The following is a 25,112-nucleotide window of genomic DNA, read 5'->3' as shown; positions in this document are numbered from 1 at the left end:
CACAGCCGCTTGATCCACATATTGACACATCATCTCACCTTTTGACTGCTTTAGGTTTGCCACCTACATGTACACATTCTTCGGCTCCTCTTCTTTGTTGAAATACTCGATCATAGCTACTATCAACCTCGGCCAACTTTGGCGAATGTCTTTGGCCTACTTCTCGTACCACACTTGAGCCAAACCCTCTAGAAATGTGGGAAGAACCAATAGCCATCCATCTTTAGTAAGAAAGTTGAGCGAAACACAAGGTGCTTGAAGGCCACAAGATACTCATTTGGATTTTCTTCTACCTAACCACAGAGCACAGGAATGTCAGCCATGCTTGGAAGATGGAAAAGAGAGAGAAAAAATGAGGCTTATCTATTGGAAAACAATGGAAAGAGGTAGCTTGAACTGAAAATTAGGTGAAGATAGAACTACAAAGCACACATAGGCAGGATAGGGTGTGACTGGTGTATTGTGAAATATTATACGAGAAGAATCTTCAGCATAGAATAGCTCATAGACAATCTTAAAAGGACCAACCCTAATGATATTGCATCCATCTTTACAAGTGAGAGTCAGAGACGCGGCGCTGCATGAGGTTGTTCATCAAGGCAAATGAGAATGCCATGACAAATGTCAACAGTTGGAGAGCTTGCACATCACCTTTAGCTTCTTCCAATTCTTGTAGTCACCATGCTATTTCTTCAAGGGGTGTGTGGTTTGGCATCCTTCTTTTGTGCAATGTCCTTAAGGACCTTTCTGATGATCTTCCGAAGTCGGTAAACTCGTATCAAATATACCCAACACTTAGGTTCATGATGATGACAACCTTTGCATTCCTTACAAATGATCACGCTCATTCGTGGATTGCGGCTTTGTTGGGGCAGCACTTCCACTCGCTTCATGTGTGATTGAAGTACAAGCTTCACATGCCAAGAAATCAGCAACTATATTTTGAGCTCGAGGGATATGCTGAATTTTTACCTCTTCAAATTGTTGGCAAAGTTCCAATGCTTGTTGATGTCATGGAACCAAGCCTTCACTCTGCACATTCTACCTTCCACTAACTTGTTCACACATGAGTTGAGAATCTCCTTGCACCTCAAGTTACTTGATGCGATGTTCTTGCACCTTTTGTAGCCCAAAAATAAGTACCGAGTACTCAGCTTGGTTGCAAGTACTTGCTCGTGCAGACTTGCCATAACAATATAGGTCAAGTGAGCTTCACACCCACACTAGCAACCTTGGTCGAAGGTTTGTATGTGCCATCAACCAAGATCTCATCACACCAAGACTAAAATCCGGACATCCCAAGTTTCTCAGCAGTCCAAGATAGGTAGAAGGAGAGGGTGGGGAGAATTCAATACTTGAGCAAGACGTTCAGAACCAAATAAACTTGCAATCCTTTGTTGATATTTTATCTTTAGACCAAAAAGAATTACAACTTGAAGCTCAAAATGAGGCACAAAAGGTTGATTAGTTACAAAGGGATTCCTTGGTCAAAACACTACCAACCATAGCTGAGCCCTAGAAATCTTTGTAGTGAGATCAAGAAGAAATCATTCAAGATGAGCTTATCCAAAGGAATTAATAAGAAAATGCACCAAATCTCCCCCCAAGCTTAGGGAGCGGAGCATCCCACCCTTCAAAGAATGTCACCCTTTTAATTACCTATGATGCAACAAGAAGCTCGATCACCGTACAATGAGTAGAATTGAAATAAAAGTCCTCCCAGTGTATCACTAGTTCTTCACCTTAAATCATCCATGGTGTATCATCCCACCCGTTGTCTCCTTGAACCATGCATTGTACAATCAGTTGTTGAAGATCGACATGAAGATCAAGAAAGAGATTTCGCCAATTGGTAGCCGTAATGAGCAGAGGACCAAGCACCAAATCCTTGAACTCATCAAGAAGTGACATAAATATCCACACTCCTCATGTGGCGTGCATCCAAGGAGTGAACTTCAAAAAGTTCTGAATCTATGATCTAGTATCAGATATGAATAGAGCACGTGAAATGAAGTACTTTTTCTTTTTACAACAAGAGGAAACTCCCTACAGCTAGAGACTTATAGTTCATGAGATTTCACCATATAAGCAATATCATTACACTTTCATCACTTCCTATTTGCTGGCCCATTGGTAAGTCCTACTTTTGTGAATGGGGAGGTCTTGGGTTCAATTCCCACTCCTTAATAAAAAGAGAGGAGAAGAGAAGAGAAAGAGGAGAAGAAGAAAAAGATAGAAGGGGGGATGCGAGGTCTGTTGCAGATGCACAGGAGCAGTTTTGCATGGCATCGCACAGAAGATGCGCAAGAACCCAAAAGATGCATAGGAATCGCAGGCGGAAGGCATAGAAATTGAGAAGTTCTATAGTCGCAAAGACAGAGAACTGCAAGCAAAAGACACGTAGATTGGAGGCGCATAAGCAAAGAATTGCACACAGAAGGTGCTCCCGAACTACACCCAGCCATAGGAGTAATGAATTTTACACCACTAGCCATGGAGATTTCGATCCCAGCAACCACACCAATTCTGTTAACTACAAAAAAAATCAATGCATGAGGATAGATGCTAAGCATAGCAACGCTCGAGGGCCATGGAGGAAAAGGAAACATGAGGGAAGAAGCATTAACATAGGTGGGGAAAAGGAATTAAGAGGGGTGGGAATGAAGAGGGGGACTATGGCACAAGGGGGAAGGAAGAGGGGGAAGAGGAGCATGTACATGATGGGAGGTGGAATGTAGAGATTGAGACATCAAGGGAAGAGAGTCATGCTTTATTGGAAAGGATTGGGGGGGAAATCAAAGTACTAGCTAGGTGGCTTTACAAGAATGAGCATGTCCCATCAAAGAATAGCCCCCTCCTTTTATAGACAAGAGAGGGGGTCTCTCCTAATAGATGCATCCTCTCACATGCATGGTGTGTGTGGAAAAGTCTCCCATGTGGGCTAGGCAGTTACGCACTCTCAATTGTGTGCGGCAACACTTGGCCTCATTTTGCCACATATATCAACCCCCATATCCCAAGTCTAAGATACTCCCCTAGTCTCTTTCCAATTTTATAATATGTTCAATCATCTAGGAGGACAAGTGGAGGGTTGGCACGAGGAATCTTGCCACCTCATCCTACTTTCCCCATTATTTAACTTGCATTCTTGGACTATCTACCCCCCCCCCCCCACATGGGCCTATCCTACATGGAGGGAATAATCCAATATAATATCCATCTCCACCTATTTTATATTACTTCTCCCATGGTCCTTGGTCCATGTCTCACTAAATGCAAGCATGAGACCGCCTCAGTGGAGGGGTGGCACATGGAGGAACCATGCCACCTTAACATTTTATAATATAACTACCATGGATTATATTGTACAACACATGATGGGTCCTCTTACATGGAAGGGTGGCACATAGACATGCCCTACCACCTCAACCCTGGGCCCCATGCACACCATATTTTATTATACTATTGCCACACATACAAGCACACACATATATTTATGCCTTTTACCTTGGTCAAATTTATCCATAACAATGCATGCATGGATGCACTTGTAATCCAACCCTCCAAGAAAGGTCATATGTTGCCTTGCCATATCTCTTGTGGTTGGTAATTTATTCTCCCTTGAACACTTATTTCATTAATTTTGGACTTGTCAATGTACAAATTCATTTTTACATATACTTTTGGACTAGTTTTCAGATAAAATTTAAGAAAAACCCAATCTTCAAAGCACATATAAAAACATAAAAACAAGCATTTTTTAATATATTTTTTAAGGACATGAAACTAAAATTATAAAATTTAACACAGCCTACATAAGTTACATGAAAAAATAAGATTCGGTTGTTGTAAACTCTCTTAATATTTAATGGTGTTAATAAACACCTTCAAAAGTTAAGCCTGAGATTTTCAAGACTACAGCCATTCAATTTGATGAATTTTCTATTTTCAAGTCCTTAGCCTAAATTCAACCCATTCAAGAGCTGAGCTCATCTCTTCCTCATCGATGTAGTTAAAATTATAGAAGAGAAGTAAGGATTGATGAATTTTCTCCTGCATAACACTTTGTTTATTCCGAATGGCTTGCGCTTCCTCGGGGGAAAATCTTCCATAACGAGCCACACGCGAAGATATCTCACTTTGAAAGTCTATCAACTCTCTCCTATATGACTGCAATTTATCTATTTCAGTAGTAGCCATACTTATTTTTCTTTCCTCTTCCTTCTCTAAGCCCTTCTGTCAAGCAAAGTCATCCTTCTCGTATTGGGTTAATGGAGCTGGATTTTGCTTTCTCTCCTCTCTCTTTCCTTGGTTCTCGGCAATCCATTCTTTGAGGCTGCTAATGGCTTGCTCGACAGAATCGATTACCTTAAAAAGATCCATAATGGCTGCAAGATGAAAGGAGTATGCTTGAGAAGAGGAGGTAAGGCTGTGGGCAAGATGGAAGGAGCAAGCTTGAGGAGAGGAGTAAGGTAAGAAGAGTAAAGTGGAAGAAGTGTGAAGAGGAGTAAGGTAAGAAGAGTAAAGTGGAAGAAGTTTTTGCTGCGGGTGAGATATAGAAGACGAACGAGGTGAGGAAGGTAACGAGAGTGAGGAAAGATATAGAAGACGAACGAGGTGAGGAAGGTAACTAGAGGAGGTAAGGCAAGATGAAAGGAGTATGCTTGAGAAGAGGAGGCAAGGCTGCGGGCAAGATGGAAGGAGCAAGCTTGAGGAGAGGAGTAAGGTAAGAAGAGCAAAGTGGAAGAAGTGTCTACTGTGGGTGAGATATAGAAGATGAACGACTACTAGGGAATTTATAGAACTACAGATGCAAGACCGTAATGCGAGATGACTAGATGCAAGACCGCGTAATGCGAGACATTATAAAATAAAATGATGGGATGCAAGACCGTAATGGGAGACATTTGAGACATGTAAGATAGTGATAGTACATTGAAATCTATAAAATAAAATGATGGAATACAAGAATGATATAACTAATAGAATCTCATCATGAGATATTCTTTTAATATAATATAAGTTAGTAATTATTAGAATCTCATCATGAGATATTCTTTTAATATAATATAAGTTAGACTTGCTGTACATAATAAATGATAGATTTTGAGTACATTGAAATCTATAAAATAAAGTGATGGAACATAAGAATGATATAATTATTAGATTCTCATCATAAGATATTTATTGTACATAATAAATTAGACTTTCAAAAAAGTAAAACCTAATGTATTGTAATGAATAAATATCATAAAATATCCTAATGTATTGCAACATTTAACATAAGTTTTAAAAACTCTATCATCAATCAATACAAACAAGATAAAAATCTTCAAGGACTCATGTTTCTTTCTACATGTTTTACAAGTGAATAGAGTCTGATGAGTCCTCTTGAGGCTGTGATTCTCTAAGAGTACATTGAGTCTCTACTTGTGTGGATGGTGTACATTGAGATTCTACTTCTGGTGCAATCGAGATAGACTTAATCTCTTCCTCCTTTACAAGATGTGATGTTGTAGATGCACATTGAGTCTCCACTTCTTGTGTAGGAAGAATGCATTGAGTCTCTAATTCAAGTGTAGACTGTAATGCTTCTACTTGAGGCTGTGATACAGAAGGAGACTGAATTGTCTCTTCTTTTTCTTTGGCTCCCTCAGGTTCTTCATTGAGTCCATCATGTTGTTTCCCAATGATAGCAGTTAGATAGTGAACAGTCTTAGCCACAAAATCTTGTAGCTCGAGCTTGCTATATGCTTCTATGGAGACATGTTCAAAATTTTCATTGAGATACAACATGAAGTTGTAGGAAATTCTCCACCCACTACTAAACATGTCTTTCTGCTCCACTGCGAGGCGTGTCTGGAAATTTGGTTGGTCTTGATGCTCCCTGATTTTCATAATCACAGAAACTAACTTGTTTGCAGACCTATCCATCATGACATATGACAAAGTGAATTTGTGTAGTAAATAGTAAGATGCATGTTCATAATGATATGATAAAAGAACACTTACCTGAACACCCCATGAAAGCCTGTAATTGAGTTAACAAACCAAAAATGGTTGTCATCAAGGTCCCATACTATCAGGCTCCAATGTGAACTACATCACCAATAAAGAGCGATAAGATTTATCACAATATTAAGTATTAATTGACACAATATTATAAATAAGAGAGTAAAAGAAAGATTGAGACCATACTTACTTCTCATAGTATGGCATAAAGACAAGTAGTATGCCATCCAAGTCTAAAGGTTGTAGAATTGAACAAACATCATCTACTGTCTTCTCGGTATCACTAAGTACAGCTGAAAGAAGAGAATCGAGCATACAGACACGATTTTGTACTGATCTAGGAAAATGAGATATAACTGTACTGCAGCAATAAATAAACAAATGTTAGAAGCAGATTGAATCAAATGATTGAAGTATCAAGCCAAGAGATGTTCATATCAAACCTGAGGATGGCCATCATGACTTTGTCATTAGCCTCTTTCAAAGGGTTGGAGAGGATTGTAACTTCCTCGCTACCAAAAGTCAAAACACAAGGTTGCTTGCTAATGATGACCTTAACCTCATAAGAGCTCCCCATTTCATCCAATACAGCGGTTACATCAGGACAACTTATGGGCGTAGCAACCAATGTTTCCTCTGGATGCTCCACCACGTTATCAATAAATGCCTTAATGATAGATGACATAAATGCATATAGATGCAAGTATGTATATGTGGACAATGAGGTTTCACCGCCTCTCAAATTAAAAATTTGAGCAAGGAGCAAAAAGCAGTTATATCCGACTCTCCACCCACAACTGTGGTCATCATTCTGCTTCACTGCAGGGCATGTTACATACTCTATTTGATCTTCCAAGTCACCCTCCATTTGCATAAGTGCATCCATAGCACCTACCAACTTTCGAGCAGATTTACACATCAAAATAGAAAACATAAATGAATGTGAGCATTGCATAGGATGCATCTCATTGACATAATTATGACACAAGTAGGTTATACTTACTCTGACACTGCCATGGATAGATGCTATTGAATTGACAAAGAAGCATTGCTTGGCTAAGATGTCCACAATTACCAAGCTCCAATGCAAGCTGCATTATCAATTAAGAATAATTATTATTTGATATAATCCTCCACAATGTAAGAGATAAGCTAGGTAGGGATTGATACTCACTCCTCGTGATATGCGGTAAAGATAACTCACGCCGCAATCAAATCAATAGGTTGCAACCACTTAAAAACATCATCTATGGTCTTCTGCTTATTGCTAAGTACACTAGAAACAAGAGGATCGACCATATATGCACATCTTTGTATATATAGCGGAAGCTGTTGTAAAACCATACTGCAATAAAAAGAAAAGAATATTAGTTCATTTGATCCAATGGAAATACAAAAGCATAAAGTCAGTAAAAAGTTTGTGTCAAACCTAAGGATGGCTATTATGACCTTGTCATTGACCTCTTTCTTGAAGTTTATGAGGTTTGAAATGTCCTCTTCATCGAATATAAAAGTAAGAGGTTGTTCTCGAACTTGAAACCTAACTTGAAATGACTTCTCCATTTGCTGCAATGTATGATTATTTTCTAGAGTCATCTGACGGATAGCCAGAGCAGCTTTGCTTTCTTGAGATGAGCTTTCTATATTCTCTGCTCCAGCTATGTCCTCCTCATCCTCCTCCTCTCCCTTCTCCTATAAAAGGATAAAATAATTATGAGATTCAAAATTTTAAATTAATTATAAGTTTAAAAAGACCTTTAAATGAATAAAGAAAATTAAACATAAGTTTTCATACCTCTACATATCTTCGTGGTCTTTTTATGTAACCTTCAGAGGCAAGGTCAGTGTCATATCCATCTTCTTCTGCTTCCTTGCTATCGCTGGTGTCCTCACTATTATATCTAGAGCTTTGATAATTTTCATCATCTTTCTTGCTCTCATCATACATGATCATCTCTATGTCATCCTCTTCATGTGAGATCGGACCTTTCTTATCAAACTTTGTTGTGAGAGAAGCCATGGTATCAAGGTATTCCAAGCAAGCAGGGCTCTCAATAATATTTACATTGTGTCCTTTTCTGATAAGAGCTTCAAACAGATGTCCCATTCGGCACAATGTGACTTCCCATTCGGACGGTAGCAAAAATTCCATCATACTAATTAAAAGATCAGCACTTTTTGCTGGCCTTTCATAGTGATTTGCGTTGCGATGGAGGGGACTTGGAGCTTCATGCTCTTCTAGCAGTAGTTGCAATCTCTTTGCATTCCCTCTTATATTGTTTTGTAAGGAGTGATCATTGTAAGGGCTCTTTATGCACAAGAAAAAGGTTTCTGGACTCTGTATCTTGAGACCGCGTTCTTTCTTGTCCCTTTTTCTTGAGTATATCCCATTGTAAATCTTGAGCTCATTGCCATATTGTTTTTCTAGGGTAGCAGACATTTGTTCCTTGTCATCTTTATCAGCAAATATGACTATATTACATTGTCCCACTCTACCAATGGTGGTATGTAATATTCTGTGAAGGAGTCGATGGATGTCATCCGGTGATATTTCATAGACAAAGAAAAGTTGAGGTCTCTCCCAAGTAGTGTCGTCGGACAAAAAATCATTCAATGAAACTCCCTTGCACTCAACACTCTTTCCAGACTCTGAAATGATTTCATGTATGAAATAAAAGCCCTTGTTCAAAGTTTTTTCTTTTCTGAGAGTGTGGTTATTGATGACTTTTTGTGCATATGCATACACATTTTCCGGAATGTCACTTCTCATAGAGGGAGTAATTTCAGATCCATCATCTTCTACCTTCACCCATTTATGCGCCCAAGCCTTCTGTTTAGCTAACGGTAAAGCTGATGCCATCTGCCTCACAATGTTATGATCAATTTTACATTGGCTAATTGGAATATTTTTTTCTCCCAATAAATATTCAATTGCACTCTTTACTGCATCATGCTTGACCTGTTGGATGATGCAATCTTCCATGCAATGATCTTTATCCTTTTTGCCAAAAAATCATTCTTTGGACATTAATTTCTCTGCAGCAAGACTTGCGTATTTGTCTGGTAGGTTTCTTAAAGGCCTCCACATCCGAGCTGTCATCTCTTTTTTCTCAATCTTCTTTGCCTTCTCTTTAATCAATGATGGAGCCTCATATGTGACATCTCCTTTCTCACATGCAAGACACACGTCTTTGATCTGATGAAAAACTTCATCACTACAGAAAAGTATGCTTGTGTAGTCTTGATACCTATCCCTTACTGTCTTGAAGCTTGTAATCACCTCTGCTCTTTCCTGCTTTCCCCTTGGTACAATGGCACTCAAGCATCTGTAGAAGTCAACAAGATTATCCGCTTCCACTTTAGTTGCAGTTCTTTTGAGAGTGGTCAAAGGAGAATTAAAAGTTTTCCATATGCTCCTAGCTTTGAGCAACATCTCTGAAGTGGAGGTGATTTTTCGTAGTGCATAAATGTCATGATTAAGTCTTTCCAACTCAATCAAATATTTTTTCTCGTTCTTGAAGATACAGATGCATGCAGAATCGAAGTGAAATTGAGGCACACTCGCGAAGGTTTGATAAGTAATTTCTCCTTTCTTGTATGCATCTCTAGAGCGCTCATTACAAGCATAGGCATAGTGCTGACCATCTATTGCCTCAAATGTACAATGAGCTAAGAAATTTCTCTTGGCATCCCTTATATGTCATTCTGGATCATTCACTGAACTCTGTCCTTCTTGAAGTGAGGGAACTTGTTTTCCGAGGAACTTAGTGAATTGCATCTCAAAATCTATAGGCTGAGAGAAATTGATGGATTGACTATAATCTCCCATGACTGGCCAAAATGTTCTTGGACGGAGTACCAAATTAGAAACAACTGGTTTTTTTCCATCAATCAAAGCCTGAAAAATCTTTTCAGCATAGGGTTTATCTAAGGTCCTGCTATTGGTGAAGACACTTGCTTTGACCACTGTGGAAGCATGTATAACTTGAGTCTTCTGGCCCCATATATATCCTGGATCCTCATCTGTCACAGCCTCATTCAAGCGAAGATTTAGGTTCTTCATTGATAACATTTCTGCTTCTAGATCTGACTCCATTTCAAGACCCTCTGCATCCTCTTCATGTTCTTCCTCTTCTCTTCTTTGCCCTTTCTTTGTATATGAACGACCTCTTTTTCCAGTTATAGGACTTGGAACTGTAGCTCGTGAAGTACTTGCCTTTTGCATTTGACGTCGAGGTTTATTTTTTAGGGGCTCAATGTGAACTACTTTAGATCGCCCTACTTCTTCTTCTATTGCCTCAACTTCAGGTATACTTAAGGGCTTCACTTGTTCTGTTATTCCATCAACTTCATGAGTTACACCATCTAAGTGAGTAATACCATGAACAAGAGTGTGTGTGCATGTCCTATCTTATATGATGCATGTTGTGTCTCACTCAATTCAATTTCTGTCTGAGATGCATGTGCATGTCCGGTCTCCACCAATTCAATTCCTGTCTCAGATGTAGATCCCTTGTAAGCATCCATGTGTAAAAGACCCTCATCCATTGCTACAATGTGTTCTGTCTCATCCACTCCACTTCCTCTCTCATTTGTATTACCATGAACCAGGTCTACATGGCGTGTCTCATCACTTCCTTTCTCATGTGTGGATTCTCGCACCTTAGGTCTCTCCAATGAAGTTGAACCTTGTTGGATGACACCCTGAAAGTATTCAAGGATAATCTTTGACTGCATTTTTCTTGCTTCCTCAATGGGAAATTCCTCCCACACATGTTGAAGGATCTCCAATGCAGGAACCAATTCAGGAAATCTAGGTGCTTTTGGCGGCGGCATCACAAAGTGCATTGCATCTTTCTTAGAAAGAAGAAATGATCTGTTGCTCATTCTTGACTTTGTGTAAATCATCATTGTACTGCTGTCTTTTTCAATTTTTATTCCTACTAAGGTGCCCCCTTGAATCAAATTGCTCTTTGAGAAAGATACATTTGATGCCCACTCATCTTTCTCCAACTCTCTCTTTGTCATCACTAGAATGAGATTTCCTTTACTTAAGACCAAGAACCATGCTTTCTTTGTTGTGTCAACAACTGTCCAGTTTGTGAAGTCCTTTGGGGCATAAATTCTTCCATTCTATTTTAGTGTCATACCATTGACAAATGCTGTAGCCTCAAGATCCATCCTGTATTCAAGCACAACACAAATTTTAAGTACTTTGACAAACTACAATTACTTTGAAAAATCAAAAGTACAATGAGTCCCATTAATACACCTCAAGTTTTTATTCTTCCCAATCATATAAGTATCAATTTCATGCTTTGGGAATAGCCTAAAATGCTTTACAAGGCTTAGAGCATAAATGCTTTGGGAATAGCCTAAAAGGCTTTACAAGGCTTAGAGCATAAATGTGAAAAAAAATAAGGATTTACAATGATCTCTGAATACAAATTTGAAGTCTGTCATATATAAGTGCAAAATGCTCTGTCAACTCCCGCAGCTGATATAAGTGTAAAATGCTCTGTCAACTTCCACAACTATAATCTGTCATTCCACTGATACAACTTTCAATCATCTTGAAAGTTTAAAAACCTTAATCGTTGCTTAAATGGTAGGGTTGTTGTGACTGTGAAACCGAATGTGAACGAATGGACTGACTAGTCGGGAAATTTTGAGCATGGCTTTGATTGGTTTTTTTGGAGTTCTCTCCTCTAAGGACAAACTAATCTATGCTAATCTAGACTACACCAACCGTCGAAGCGAAGAAAAGCAAGAAATAATTTCTTTTCCATTGTTCTTTTTAATATCCTTAGGTTGCGAATTAAAAGCAAAAAATAATCTATTTTCCATTATTCTTTTTAATACACTAAGGTTGTGAGTTTAAAAAAGATAAAATTTATATTTTATCTTTTTTAAACTCACACCCCTTTCTCTCTCTCTCCCCCCCTTCTCTCCCCCCCCCTTCTCTCTCGCTGCCGCCCCCATCCTCCCACCCCACCTCCCCCATTCTCACTCCCACGCCCACGTCCATTCTTTCACCTTCCCCATTCCCACTCCCTCTCCCACTCCCATCCTCCCACCCCTTTCTCTCTCTCTCCCCCCCCTTCACTCTCGCTGTCGCGGCAGCAGCCCCCCCCCTTCTCTCTCTCTCCCTTCCCCTTCTCATTTTAAAAAAGATAAAATTTATATTTTCAAAAACTAATTTACTTACAACTCATAAGAATTGAACATTCACATTAATAAGAAGTTAAAATCTTAATAAATTTGAATTTAAATAATAAAAACTATAAATTAGTTTAACTTAAAGTTTATGAAAAAATAACGTAAAATAAAGAAAACAAGACTTAAAATTAAAAATTTAATATTTACCTAGAAGAATATATTAATTCTCCCTAAAAAGAAATAAATTAAAGTAATAATAACGAATGTAAGTTAAACTACTTTTAAAATTTTAATTTAAAATGTAATAAAATTAAAATTATACTTTTTATATTCCAAAACAAAATGCATTATAGTCTAAATTAAACTAGTAAATTGAAAATGAAAGTGAAACTCATTTTAAATTCAAAAACAAAGAAAAATTTAAAATTCAAGTTTCTACAAGTTTTGCTTTTAGCATACATTTGTCTTTTCACATCCACGCGTTTGTCTTTTGAAACACAAGGTTGTCTTTTATCACAATTTTCACATCCACGTGTTTGTCTTTTGAAACACAAGGTTGTCTTTTATCACAATTTTCAAGTTTTCACACGTTTATCTTTTCAAACACAAGGATTCATAGTTTAAAAAAAGGCGGGAAATTTGAAATTCTAGTTTCCACACGTTTCTCTTTTCAAACACCAAGGTTTATAGTTTTGTTTGTTTAAGTTTCGACTAAATCACACACCAATCTCCTCTAATATGCCTCATTGATCGTAGCTCCCAAATTCTTCCATCAAAACATCTCTCCTTTATCTCTTCTTGATCGTCGCCCACTCATTTTTTCTCCTCATTGGTAAGATTTTCTATCTCGATCGTACTTTCTCTTGTGCCCTTCCTCTCTAAATTTTCATCAAACACCAAGGTTTATAGTTTTGTTTGTTTAAGTTTCGACTAAATCACACACCAATCTCCTCTCATATGCCTCATTGATCGTAGCTCCTTTATCTTTTCTCGATTGTCGCCCACTCATTTCTCCTCTTCATTGGTAAGATTTTCTATCTCGATCGTACTTTCTCTTGTGTCCTCCCTCTCTAAATTTTCATCTCTCGTCCATCTCTCTCACTCTTCTCTCTCTCTCTCTTTCCTCTCCGCTCTAGTCTACATTTCCTCTCATCTTAGTCTACTCTCTCCCCTCCTCTTCATTTCCCCTCTCTCTCTCTCTCCCCTTTCTCCTCACCTTTTCCCTCTCTCTCACTTGCGCTCCCCACTCTCTCTCTCACTTGCCGTGGCCTCCCCCCTCTCTCTCTCTCCCCTCCCCTCTCTCTCTCTCCCCCCTCTCTCCCTCTCGCTGCCGTGGCAGCGGCCTCCCCCTCTCTCTCTCTCTCTCCCTCTCTCTCTCTCCCCCCTCCCTCTCTTTCCTGCCGCGGCAGCGGCCCCCCCTCTCTCTCTCTCTCCCCCTCTCTCTCGCTACGCCTCCCCCCTTCTCTCTCGCTGCCGCGGCAGTGGCCCCCCTCTCTCTCTCTCTCTCCCCCTCTCTCTCACTGCCGCAGCAGCGGCTCCCCCTTCTCTCTCTACCGCCCCCCTCCTCTCCCACCCCCTTCTCTCTCTCTCCCCCCCTTCTCTCTCGGCCGGCAGCGGCCCCCCCTTCTCTTCTCTCCCTCCCCCCCTCTCTCTCACTGCCGCGCCCCCCTCTCTCTCTCCCCCCCTCCTCTCTCGCTGTTGCGGCAACGGCCCCCCCTCTCTCTCTCCTCTCCCCTCCCCTCCCTCCCTCTCCCCCCCCTCCCTCTCCCCCCCTCTCCTCCGCTGCTGCAGCAGCGGCCTCCCCCCCTCGTCTCTCTCTCCCCCCCTACTCTCTCGCTGCCCCCCCTCCTCTCTCTCTCTCTCCCTCCCCCTCTCTCTCGCTCTCGCATCCCCCCCTTCTCTCTCTCCCCCCCGCTCCTCTCTCGCTGCCGCGGCAGCGGCCCCCCTCTCTCTCTCCCCTCCCCTCACCTCCCCTCCCTCTCCCCCCTCTCTCTCTCTCCCCCCCTCTCTCTCGCTGACCCCCCTTATCTCTCTCCCCACCCCTCCTCTCTCGCTGCCGTGACAGCGGCCCCCCTCTCTCTTCCCTCTCCCCCCCCAGCGGCCCCCTCTCCTCTCTCTCTCTCCCTTCCCCTCTCTCTCGCTCTCGCATCCCCCCCCTTCTCTCTCTCCCCCCCTCCTCTCTCGCTGCCGCGGCAGTGGCCCCCCCCTCTCTCTCTCCCCTCCCCTCCCCTCCCTCTCCCCCCCCTCTCTCTCGCTGCCCCCCCTTATCTCTCTCCCCCCCCTTCTCTCTCACTGCCGTGGCAGCGGCCCCCCCTCTCTCTTCCCTCTCCCCCCCCCTTTCCTCTCCCCCCCCCTCTCTCGCTGCCGCGGCAGCGGCTCCCCCCTCTCTCTCTCCCCTCCCCTCCCCTCCCTCTCCCCCCTGTCTCTCTCTCCCTCCCCTCTCTCTCGCTGCCCCCCCTTCTCTCTCTCCCCCCCTCCCTCTCTCGCTGCCGCGGTAGCGGCAGCGGCCCCCCCTCTCTCTCTCCCTCCCCTCTCTCTCGCTTCCCCCCTTCTCTCTCTCCCCCCTCCTCTCTCGCTACCGCGGCAGCGGCCCCCCCCTCTCTCTCTCTCCTTTCCCTCTCTCTTGCGCCCCCCCCTCTCTCTCTCCCCCCCGTTCCTCTCTCGCTGCCGCGGCAGCCCCCCCTCCCCTCTCTTCCCCCTCCCCCTCCTCCGTCTCCCTCCCTCTCTCCGCTGCCGCGACAGCGTGTCGCGGCCTCCCCCCCTCTCTCTCTCTCCCCCCCTCTCGCGCTACCGCGCCTCCCCCTTCTCTCTCTCCCCCCCTCTCCTCTCTCGCTGCTGTGGCAGCGGCCCCCCCTTCTCTCTCTCTCCCCCCCCTCCTCTCTCGCTGCCGCTGCAGTTGCCCCCCCCTCTGTCTCTCCCTCCCCCTCTCTCTCACTGTCGCGGCCCCTCCCCTTCTCTCTCCCCCCCTCTCTCGCTGCCGCGGCAGCGGCCCCCCCCTCTCTCTCTCCCCTGCCCTCCCCTCCCTCTCCCCTCCCCTCTCTCTCCCTCCCCTCCCCTCCCTCCCCCCCTATCTCCGCTGCCGCGGCAGCGGCCTCCCCCTCCCCTCTCTCTCTCCCCCCCCCCTCGCGGCTTCCCCACTCTCTCCCCTCTCTTCCCCCCCCTCCCCCTTCTCTCCCCCCTCCCTTTCTCTCCCCTCTCTTTCCCCCCCTTCTCTCCTCTCTCTCCCTCTCTCTTTCTCTCTCTCTCTTTTGCTGCCGAGGCAGCAAGACTCTCTCTCTTATATTCTCTCTCTAAAAATCTTTCCTTCACTTTTCTCTCTCTAAGTTCTCTCTCTATAATAAAATTTCAAAGAATACAAATTTTAAAAAAAGTACCTAGAAAAAAGTTGAAAATCTATGCTTGTGCTTGCTTTTGCTCTTCCTCCTCTTTTTGCTTCTCCTCTTGCTCTTCCTTGTTGAAATGAGAGAAACAATGAGAGAAGGAGAGTATATATAAGAAAAACTAGGGTTTTAAGTGCTTCTCTCTCATTGGTCCTTCTATAACATTATCTCCTCTCCCATTGGCCTCTCTATTAGATTATCTTCTCTCTCTCTCCCACCCACTCCCATCCTCCCACCCCATTCCCACTCCCACTCCCACCCCCATCCTCCCACCCCACCTCCCCCATTCTCACTCCCACGCCCACGCCCATTCTTTCACCTTCCCCATTCCCACTCCCTCTCCCACTCCCATCCTCCCACCCCACCCCTCCCACTCCCACCCTCACCCCACCCCCACCTCCCCCATTCCCACTCCCACTCCCACTCCCATTCTCCCACCCACTCCCATCCTCCCACCTACACCTCTCACTCCCACTCCCATCCTCCCACCCCCACCCCTCCCCCCCCATTCCCACTCCCGCTCCCATTCTCCCACCCTTATCCTCCCACCTCACCCCTCCCACTCCCATCCTCCCACTCCCTCTCCCACTCCCACTCCCACTCCCATTTTCCCACCCCCCCACCTCCCCATTCCCACTCCCACTCCCATTTTCCCACCCCCCCCACCTCCCCCATTCCCACTCCCTCCCCCATCCTCCCACCCCACCCCTCCCACTTCCACCCCCACCTCCCCCATTCCCACTCCCATCCTCCCACCTCACCCCTCCCACCACTTCCACCCCCACCTCCCCCATTCCCACTCCCATCCTCCCACCTCACCCCTCCCACTTCCACCCCCACCTCCCCCATTCCCACTCCCTCTCCCACTCCCATCCTCCCACTCCCACTCCCCACCCCTCCCACTCCCACTCCCATCCTCCCACCCTCACCCCACCCCCACCTCCCCCATTCCCACTCCCTTTCCCACTCCCACTCCCATTCTCCCACCCCCACCCCCACCTGCCCCATTCCCACTCCCTCTCCCACTCCCACTCCCATTCTCCCACCCCCACCCCCACCCCCACCTCCCCCATTCCCACTCCCTCTCCCACTCCCACTCCCACCCCCACCCCCACCCCCACCCCCACCACCCCCATTCCCACTCCCTCTCCCACTCTCCCTTTCTCCCACTACCACCCTTCCACACTCCCTTTCTCCACTTTCCCACTCTCCCTTTCTCCCACTACCACCCTCCCAACTATCAATTCCACTATTACTTATGAATTCTAATTAAAACTATTACTTAAATAAATGATATTACTTGAAAACACTCATAGGATTTAAGGTTTAGGATTTCGTGGTTTGGATTTAGGATTTGGGGTTTGGTGAGTTAGGGTTTAGGGTTCAAGGTTTGAGGGTTAGGGTTTGGGGGTTAGGGTTTAGAGTTTGGTGGTTTAGGGTTTAGGGTTTGGGGGTTAGGGTTTAGGATTTAGGGTTTAGGGTTTAGGATTTAGGGTTTAGGGTTTAGGGTTTGGGGGTTAGGGTTTAGGGTTTAGGGTTTGGGAGTTAGGGTTTAGGGTTGTTATTGGTTAGGGTTGAGGGTTGAGGGTTTAGGGTTTAGGGTTGTTTTGGCTTACGGTTTAGGGTTTAGGGTTTAGGGTTGTTATTGGTTTATGGTTGTTATTGGTTAGTGTCTAATTAAATTTTCAAACAAGTTCTGATTTTTAAATCATTAATAAAGTAGATTATTGAGAAGAGACTAATGTTCTTTATAATGCTTGTTACAGCTTGTTTGCAAAGGAAACTCACAAAGGAGATGGCTAGAAAATTTATTTCAGGGATGGAGGTGATTTTATGTTGCAAAAGAGAAGTAGTTGCATTTGCTACAATCCATGAAAGTGATCCAAATTCTATTTGTCACTTTAGAAGACTTGGCGAAGATAAGGTGGCGGTTATCGTATCAAGGATTCTTAGTGCACATGTTGAGCTAAAGCATAAGTGTGGGGATATGGAAATCCTTGGAGATGTTATGCCCTATAATACTTCCAACAAAGCATTTATTGCATGGGACAGAGATGAGACTTATCCAACACATGTCATCAGGAATACAAAGTGCATATCTTTGGATTTTAGAGTGGGAGATATTTTACAAATGTTATCATTTACAAATAAGTATGTAGCAGAAGGTCAAGTCTTGGGATTTGAACAAGTTGAACACTGGACATTTGCGCAGATGAGAATTCAAAAAGTTACTGATGATGGTATGGATGATAACTCAATGTCATTGGATGGTCCCTACTATGAGGTAGGTAAGGATTTGAGATGGAGCATGCAATTTTTAAAGATTGGAAAGACTCGGCATGTGGTTTTTAATGATAAACATAATGTATACTACAACATCAAAGAATTGAAAGAATATGCCAATGTACCAAGCTCTATTCCTTCAAAGATGGATGATTCCAATGCACTCAACTATAGCACTGACGTCTTATCAGAAGTCGATGAGTTCATTGGTACCGAGAAAGAAAAATATTTCACAAGTGATGCCTTATCCGAGGATGAGTTCATGCACATTGAGAACTTGGGCAAAGATGTCAAAAGTGTTATATCTTCAAGCATGGATGGCTTCATGGATACTGATAAAGTTCTTGGAGTCAAAGCAGGTAACTATGGAATTATGGAAATCATGCACGATAGTATAATGAGTGATGTTCTCTCTGGAGTAGAGGAGTTTCAAGACTATGGAGTTATGAAATCCATAGAAAGTGCATCAATGAGCGATGTTCTCTCACGAATAGATGAGTTTGAAGATCATTCTGGACACTCTATCACCACTGACTATGGAGTTATGAAATCCATAGAAAGTGCATCAATGAGTGATGTTCTCTCAGGAATAGATGAGTTTGAAGATCATTCGGGACACTCTAATGCCATTGTGACAAGTGGTTCTACGATTGTATCAAAAGTAGGGATGAGATCAACAAAGGACTATTCGGTGTTTGACTTTGATTGTGAACTTGTAAATGTTACAAATGGTTTGACGAATGTATCAAAAGCAAGGATGACATCAACAAAGGAATATTCAATATTTGACTGTCAGAGTGATAAGATCAAGGATGCAACATCTCATGAAAACAACATGACAAATAAATCTTACAAGGAGAACTACACAAATCCAAATAAGAATGTACAGAAGGTCCCAAAACGGACATACGGATGCATGAAAAGACAACGAGTACAGGCAGATTCAGAAAAGCAACCAAAGAGAATAAGAGTAATGAATGAACATGTTATGCTAAAAGCAATGCGATCTACATGCTGTAAGCATACATGTATGCGATCCATTAACTTACATGACATCAAGGGTTGTAGAGAACATGTCTGGCAAAGGAAAGGAAGCAGAAGAAATGAATACCTACTCACGAGATTGTCTTGCTTTCTTGTAAATGATAAGAGAAGGCAAAGTTCAGGACATCAAATAAGGCCTCTTATAAATGGAAAAAGTATATGCAATAATGCATATCGCATTATTACAGGATTATCACATGGCACATATTGGAATTCGGCTAATAAAGCAAAGTATGGAGTTAAATTTAACATTCATGGAAACATAGGAAGGCCCAAAACAAGAGCCTCAACGGTTGCGGCAACAGCAATTTTGAAAGATTACATTTATGAAAATGCTTTACCGCAACCCCACCTATCAAAAATGCATCTTCCGATAGGTTTGACAAAAAAAGATGTATTTAACTCTATTGGAGAAACACAGAGGCAAAGAGGGCATGCACCGGCATCTTTTCATACTTTGTATACTCTTTGGAAAAAAAGCTTTGGACATGTTAAAATTCCAAAGAGGTAAAAAATGTCAAAGTGCAACGACTGTGATGATCTAAAGCGAGCACTTAAGAGTGCAACATCTCCAGAACAAAAAGAAGCTTACAAAAGAAAGAGAGAATTTCATCATGGACTTGTTCAACATTCTAGAATAAAATATGCATTTTGGAAGGAGCAAGCTATTTCTCACCCAAATGAGTACATGTGCATTATTGTAGATGGTATGGATCAAAATACAACAACATTACCTCGATTCGTTAACACTCCACCTAAGCTACAAGGCAAATACTTTTTAAAGACACATCTATGTGGAGTGTTAGTGCACGGATTTAAGTTTTTTGCAGACATATGGATTGATTCCTTGCATCTACACGATAGCAATCAAGTTGTAACATCCGTTATGAAGGCAATTCACAATGTACATGTAGAAAAAGGTTGCCTACCAGCAACTTTGAGAATACAAGCAGACAATTGCGGACGAGAGAATAAGAATGTACTCTTCTTTGCATTTTGCTCAATGCTAATCGCTCATAGAATCTTCAATGAGACTGAAGTTGGGTTTTTGTTGGTTGGGCACACACATGAGGATATCGATCAGGTATTTAGCACAGTTTCAAGAGAACTAAAACACAAGGACATGGAGACAATGGATGACTTGATAAGAAAATGTGGGAGGCAAGTTGGTGGCCGTAAGGAAGGAACAATATGCTCAATGGTTGAGAGGATGTATGATTGGAAGAGCTTTATTCTACCTTTCATACAAAAAGGTGGTGATGCCCTGATTGGTCATAGCGCTCCACACTATTTTCGATTTTTCTTAAAGGATGAAAAACCAGTGATGCAATGGTAACACTATTCTCTTGATACAAAATGGGAACCTGAAGAACCTTACTCTCTCTTAACTTCAATCCCGAGCAAAGAAATGCATCCAACATGGGCTCCTATAAAAGAATTCAGCGAGAAATCCAAAGGTGAAATAGAAGGCTTAAAAGCTTTTATTGCATACAAAGAGGAAATGCTCCGGAGATTTCCTGATTAGAAGCCCTCTTGGAAGGAACACACTACTGTTGTAATTAGCAAGACCTACCAATTGATAAAGGACCTTGCAAAAATGCGAGAAGATGATATTAAGGCGGAACGGCCTTTATTTTGGCCAAATGTTGGTAATGACTTGCGTCCAGCATGTGGTCTCTTTGAAAATGAGTTTGAATCGTTGCTCCCACGTCCATATTGTGGACCCAAGAAGAGAGAGTTTATGCCACAAATAGACATAGATGTCCATTGTTTTGTTGCAGTTCGACCATCGGATGATGAACATGAGAACGTGAAGTTTTGGGTTGCGAAAGTAGTTGACGTGAGCATGGATGACCGGGGGAGAGCTACAACATTTACAGCGGTATGGTATGAACCAAGGGGCAGGAAGGAGAACCAAGATAACAGTACATTGTATAGTAGTTGTTTGAAAAAGGAATGGGTCCCAAACCATGAAGCAATTTCAAGACTTTCCACAGAGACAGTCATAGTATCCTGGAAATCAAGGTCAAAGAAAACAAAGAAGCACATGGGGTATGATGTAGAAGACAAAATAAAATTATCGCAACCAATTATTACGCACATTACAGAGTTCACAAAGATGCTCGCCCCGGAGGAAGTAGAAGGAGATAGTGCAAATGAAGAATGCCCATGATAACACCATTCAAATATCGAGAAAGAGTGAAGGTGGTGGTGGTTGTCAGATGAGAGTGAATGAAGATGGCACCCAAGCGACAAGTGACGACAGAAAGGACATTCTGAATAAGCAAATGTTTGGATCGCTCATTTCTGTGATCATGATAGAAAAGGACATTCAAACAAGCAAATGTTTGGATCGCCCATTTGTACTAAACTCATTGTAAATTTGCCACAGGAGATCCTTTGTACAAAGACTCATCCAGAGCAATATTTGTTGTAAAACTTATGACATGATAATGTAAAATTGCAAGCATAGCTATTGCTATTTTTTGGAGTACAAAAGAGGCTTCCATCATGTCTCATGTGTATATAAACCTTTTAATTTCTTGAATATTCAAGAGTGTTATAGTTTTCTGCATTGAAAGTAAAGAGAGTCTTACAGGTCTCTTATGTATACATTTTTAAAATGTTGTGAATCCTCAATAGCATGGTTTTTCATGGATTTAAACTAATAACTCGGATTTTTTATTTTAAGAATATGATTCTTATAAAAAAGAAATACAAATTTAGGATTTAATAGTAGTTTTTGCATTATTTGTACAACATTGTAGAGAGATATTTTGAAATGTCTTATGTGAAAATGATAGTGCCAGAAAGTAAACTTTTAATTCTCGAATGACAGTTTCATAAAGTAAACTTTTCAGTTGGGAAGGATTTTAAGGAATAGTCCAAAAGTAGACATATGAGTCCAAAATTAATGAAATAAGTGTTCTTGGAAGCATTTTAGACAATAGCCTGCATGTGAAGACCATAAATGAGAAAAAGTATTCCAGTAATTGTCCCACTAGCATAATTCACCATGTTTGCAAAATAGAAATTAAAGCTTACTTGAGTAATGCATTCAAACTTTCATTGCTCCATCCATAGATGGTCTGTAAGTTTAGTAACTCAATGGAGGCACGTAGAATAGAGAATGTACACCCATCAAAGACTGGTGTCAATGCTGCAATAAAAAGATTATCCTGCTCCATGCTATCATCCCTACTCGAGGATTGATGGGCAAATAAATCTTGCACCATATCATCGAGCACCTCCTCCTCCATGGCCTCATAAGGTAATGGTGGAGGGCTACTATCACCATCACTGCATGCATCCATAACAGTCCCTTTTGAATATCCCACTTCATATCGCCAACACTTGGCCTCCTCATGATGAGCATAGGGCAACATATGTGGGTGTGGCACTGCATCCTGTATCAAATTAGCAAAGAATCATATATCAAACACTTGAACACCGATAGGTATCTCAATCAACCTCAATGCTTTAACACTTACCATGGATACGGTCGCATCCCATTCTCTATACTTTGATATGTGATTGAGTGTAATTCTACCTGCACAATACATGTTTCCTCTACATCGATCACACATACATTTTATTTTTTGCTCCAACCACATTTCTTGATGGTGGATACAGAGGGATTCATCCTCACTGGAGGTACCTATTGAAGATGAAGACATCCTACAAATAAACAACCAAAAAAATGTGTTTCTTCTTGCAAATTTAATGAGAAAACTCTATAGCGCATCTAAAAGCGTGTCTATAGGCATGTCTATACTGTGGAACGTGTCTATAGGCACATCTAAGAAGCATTGTTAGATGCGCGAAATGGTTTTGAAACTAATATTTTTTTGCTCATTTTTTCACTCTGCCATACTTGTAAACCTTTCAATACACTCATCGCCAAGCATACACACTCATCTCCAGGCACACACACTCATCTCCAGGCATACACACTCATCGCCAAGCATATAAGAGAAGAGGGTGAAGAAAGAAGTCACAAGAGAAGAAGGAGAGGAAGCTTTGAATAAAAATCAAGAAGCTTTTCATACCTCTATCCAAGGTAAGTGTCTTATTAGTTGCTCTTCTCTCTCAATCTATGATGCTTCTTGTACATTCAGAAAGTTGTTCTCTTCATATTCGTCCTTTGTCACATGCAGGAAAGAATGTTTTTGGGTACTTTTGTTCTTTTTGGGGTTGGGCATCTATCATTGTTGTCAACTTTTTGTCCAGATTTGTCTATCGAAGCACGTCTAAAAGTGCATCTAACAGGGCGTCAAAATTTTTTAACACTATGCAGTCGCACCTATAGATGCACCGTTAGTCACATCTATAGATGCGCTATGACACTTTTGCATATAGCACATAGCTTTGCATACCTTCTCCTTCTCCTTCCCCTTCCCCTTCCCATCTCCCTTCTCCTTAATCCATTCTCGCTTCTCCTTCCATTTTCCCATCCCCCTTTTCCTTCCATTCTTCCTTCTCTTTCTCTTCTCTTTATTAATCCTTCCTTTCTCCTTTCCCTTGCATGCATGTTTAAGTCGAATTTGCAATGCCTTAAGCATTCATGAGGAAATAAGGGATTGCATGAATGATGGAAATAAGGGATTACATGAGGAAAATTGGACTGCAACATGAGGACGGGATAAAGAAAGAGGGCCTGCATGATGGAAATCACGGGATTGCATGAGGGAAATTGGAAAATTGGCATAACTCTTTTATATATGCATATGGAAAGAGGGCATGTATTATGGAAATCTGCTTCTCTTCTTTTCTGCAATTGATCATGTGGCTAGGAAGCTCTTCAAGAGCTTGCCTAACCCTCAGGATGCCTTATTATAGTAGTTATATAACATTTTGGGGCACCCTCCCACTCCATAGGAGTCAAACACATACATCACGAGCACTTAAAACACCCCCCGTGAGTTGGCAGTATAGACTCCAAACCACCCCACACTAGCTGAGATTACTCCTGTGGAGTCGAGATAGTCCAGCAGGCGGCAAAGCCGCCAACCTTCTCCCCAATCATCAGGAGTCTCTTCTCTCTTGCAGTATGGAGTTGCTTCTCCCGTGTGGTTTGGAGTCCCTTCTCCCCTGCGGTTAGGAGGCCCTTCTAGATTGTAGAGCCACTAAGATACTCCCATACAGTCGAGAGTCCCTTCTCGAGAGGGCGAGTGTCCATCGTACTAGCTCATCATGACAAGGCAACACACATAGTAGCAAGGAGAGCTCTGGGGGATGCATGGCACAGGGCTTTGGGGGTAATGGTGGGGACGGGGAGGATTTAGATGAGGCAGACATGCCAGAGGGTGACGATACAATCTTCTATTAAATCACTATAATGGGCAACATCTTGATGGATGCACGCACAACAAGACAAAGCACCCATAGACGCGCGCACAGACGCGTTTCATGAACTAAATAAAAAACTTACGGGCGCGTCTATTTGCACGTCAGGAGACCCGCGTCTATTAGCGCGTCTATATATCAGACTTACGCGCGTATAGACATGCTCATACACGCGTAAATAGACGCGCATATAAACGCTTTGATAGACGCACGTATAGACGCAAGTCGAACAGACAGACGCGAATATAAACGCGTTTGTAAACGCCCTGATAGACGCGCTTTTTTTTTTCTAAAAATTTTACAGAATACTGTGTATGTTGTGTATGCTATATAGTTACAAGAATCCCATATCCACATTCTGTAATTCAATTCTTACAGCCAACCGCATTTTAATTACAATTCCAAATAAAATATTACAACTCCAAAACGCAATAAAATTGAAAGCTCAAAAAGTGCTTGTATATACATATAACACAAAGCTAAGCCACGTCATGTGGCTCCAAGTACAAAAAATAAGGAAGCTAAGCCATGTCATGTGGCTTCAAGTACAAAAAATAAGAGGAGTCTATATACAAGAGGCACGAAGCCAAGCCAATGGCTTTAAGTACAAAAAAGAATAGTAGCACTACTTCTACGACTAATCCTCGCTGCCTTCCACGCTCCCTTCTGCGCTCCCTTCTACACCTCCTTCCTCGTCTTCCTCGTAACTATTGGCTGGAAGTAAAGATTGGCTATATTGGTTGAAAGTGAGGATTGCACGCTAACACTTCATTTTGTTTAGATACTCCATCTTTTATCGTTTACCATATTGGTCCCACCTCAAGATCAATCACCTGCTCGATCCCATGCATATCTTCAAGAATGTGGCATCTACCATTTGGGAGCATT

General features: G+C 42.3%; 1 protein-coding gene across 1 annotated transcript; it reads right to left on the bottom strand.

Moving 5' to 3' along the window:
* Nucleotides 1-21,919: 21,919 nt before the first annotated feature.
* On the bottom strand, nucleotides 21,920-22,555 carry LOC147897624 (uncharacterized). Its single transcript, XM_087380214.1, has 2 exons — nucleotides 22,370-22,555; nucleotides 21,920-22,285 (listed from the first exon to the last, which is right to left on the bottom strand). The coding sequence occupies exons 1-2, from the start codon at nucleotides 22,553-22,555 to the stop codon at nucleotides 21,920-21,922; spliced, it is 552 nt and encodes a 183-aa protein (XP_087236340.1).
* Between the last annotated feature and the right edge of the window lie 2,557 nt (nucleotides 22,556-25,112).

The sequence above is a fragment of the Dipteris shenzhenensis genome, chromosome 10 (assembly GCF_047967505.1).
Source record: "Dipteris shenzhenensis isolate YYH24624 ecotype China chromosome 10, Dip_SZ_1.0, whole genome shotgun sequence".
NCBI lineage: Eukaryota > Viridiplantae > Streptophyta > Polypodiopsida > Gleicheniales > Dipteridaceae > Dipteris > Dipteris shenzhenensis.
This window is presented reverse-complemented; position numbering and strand designations above follow the sequence as displayed.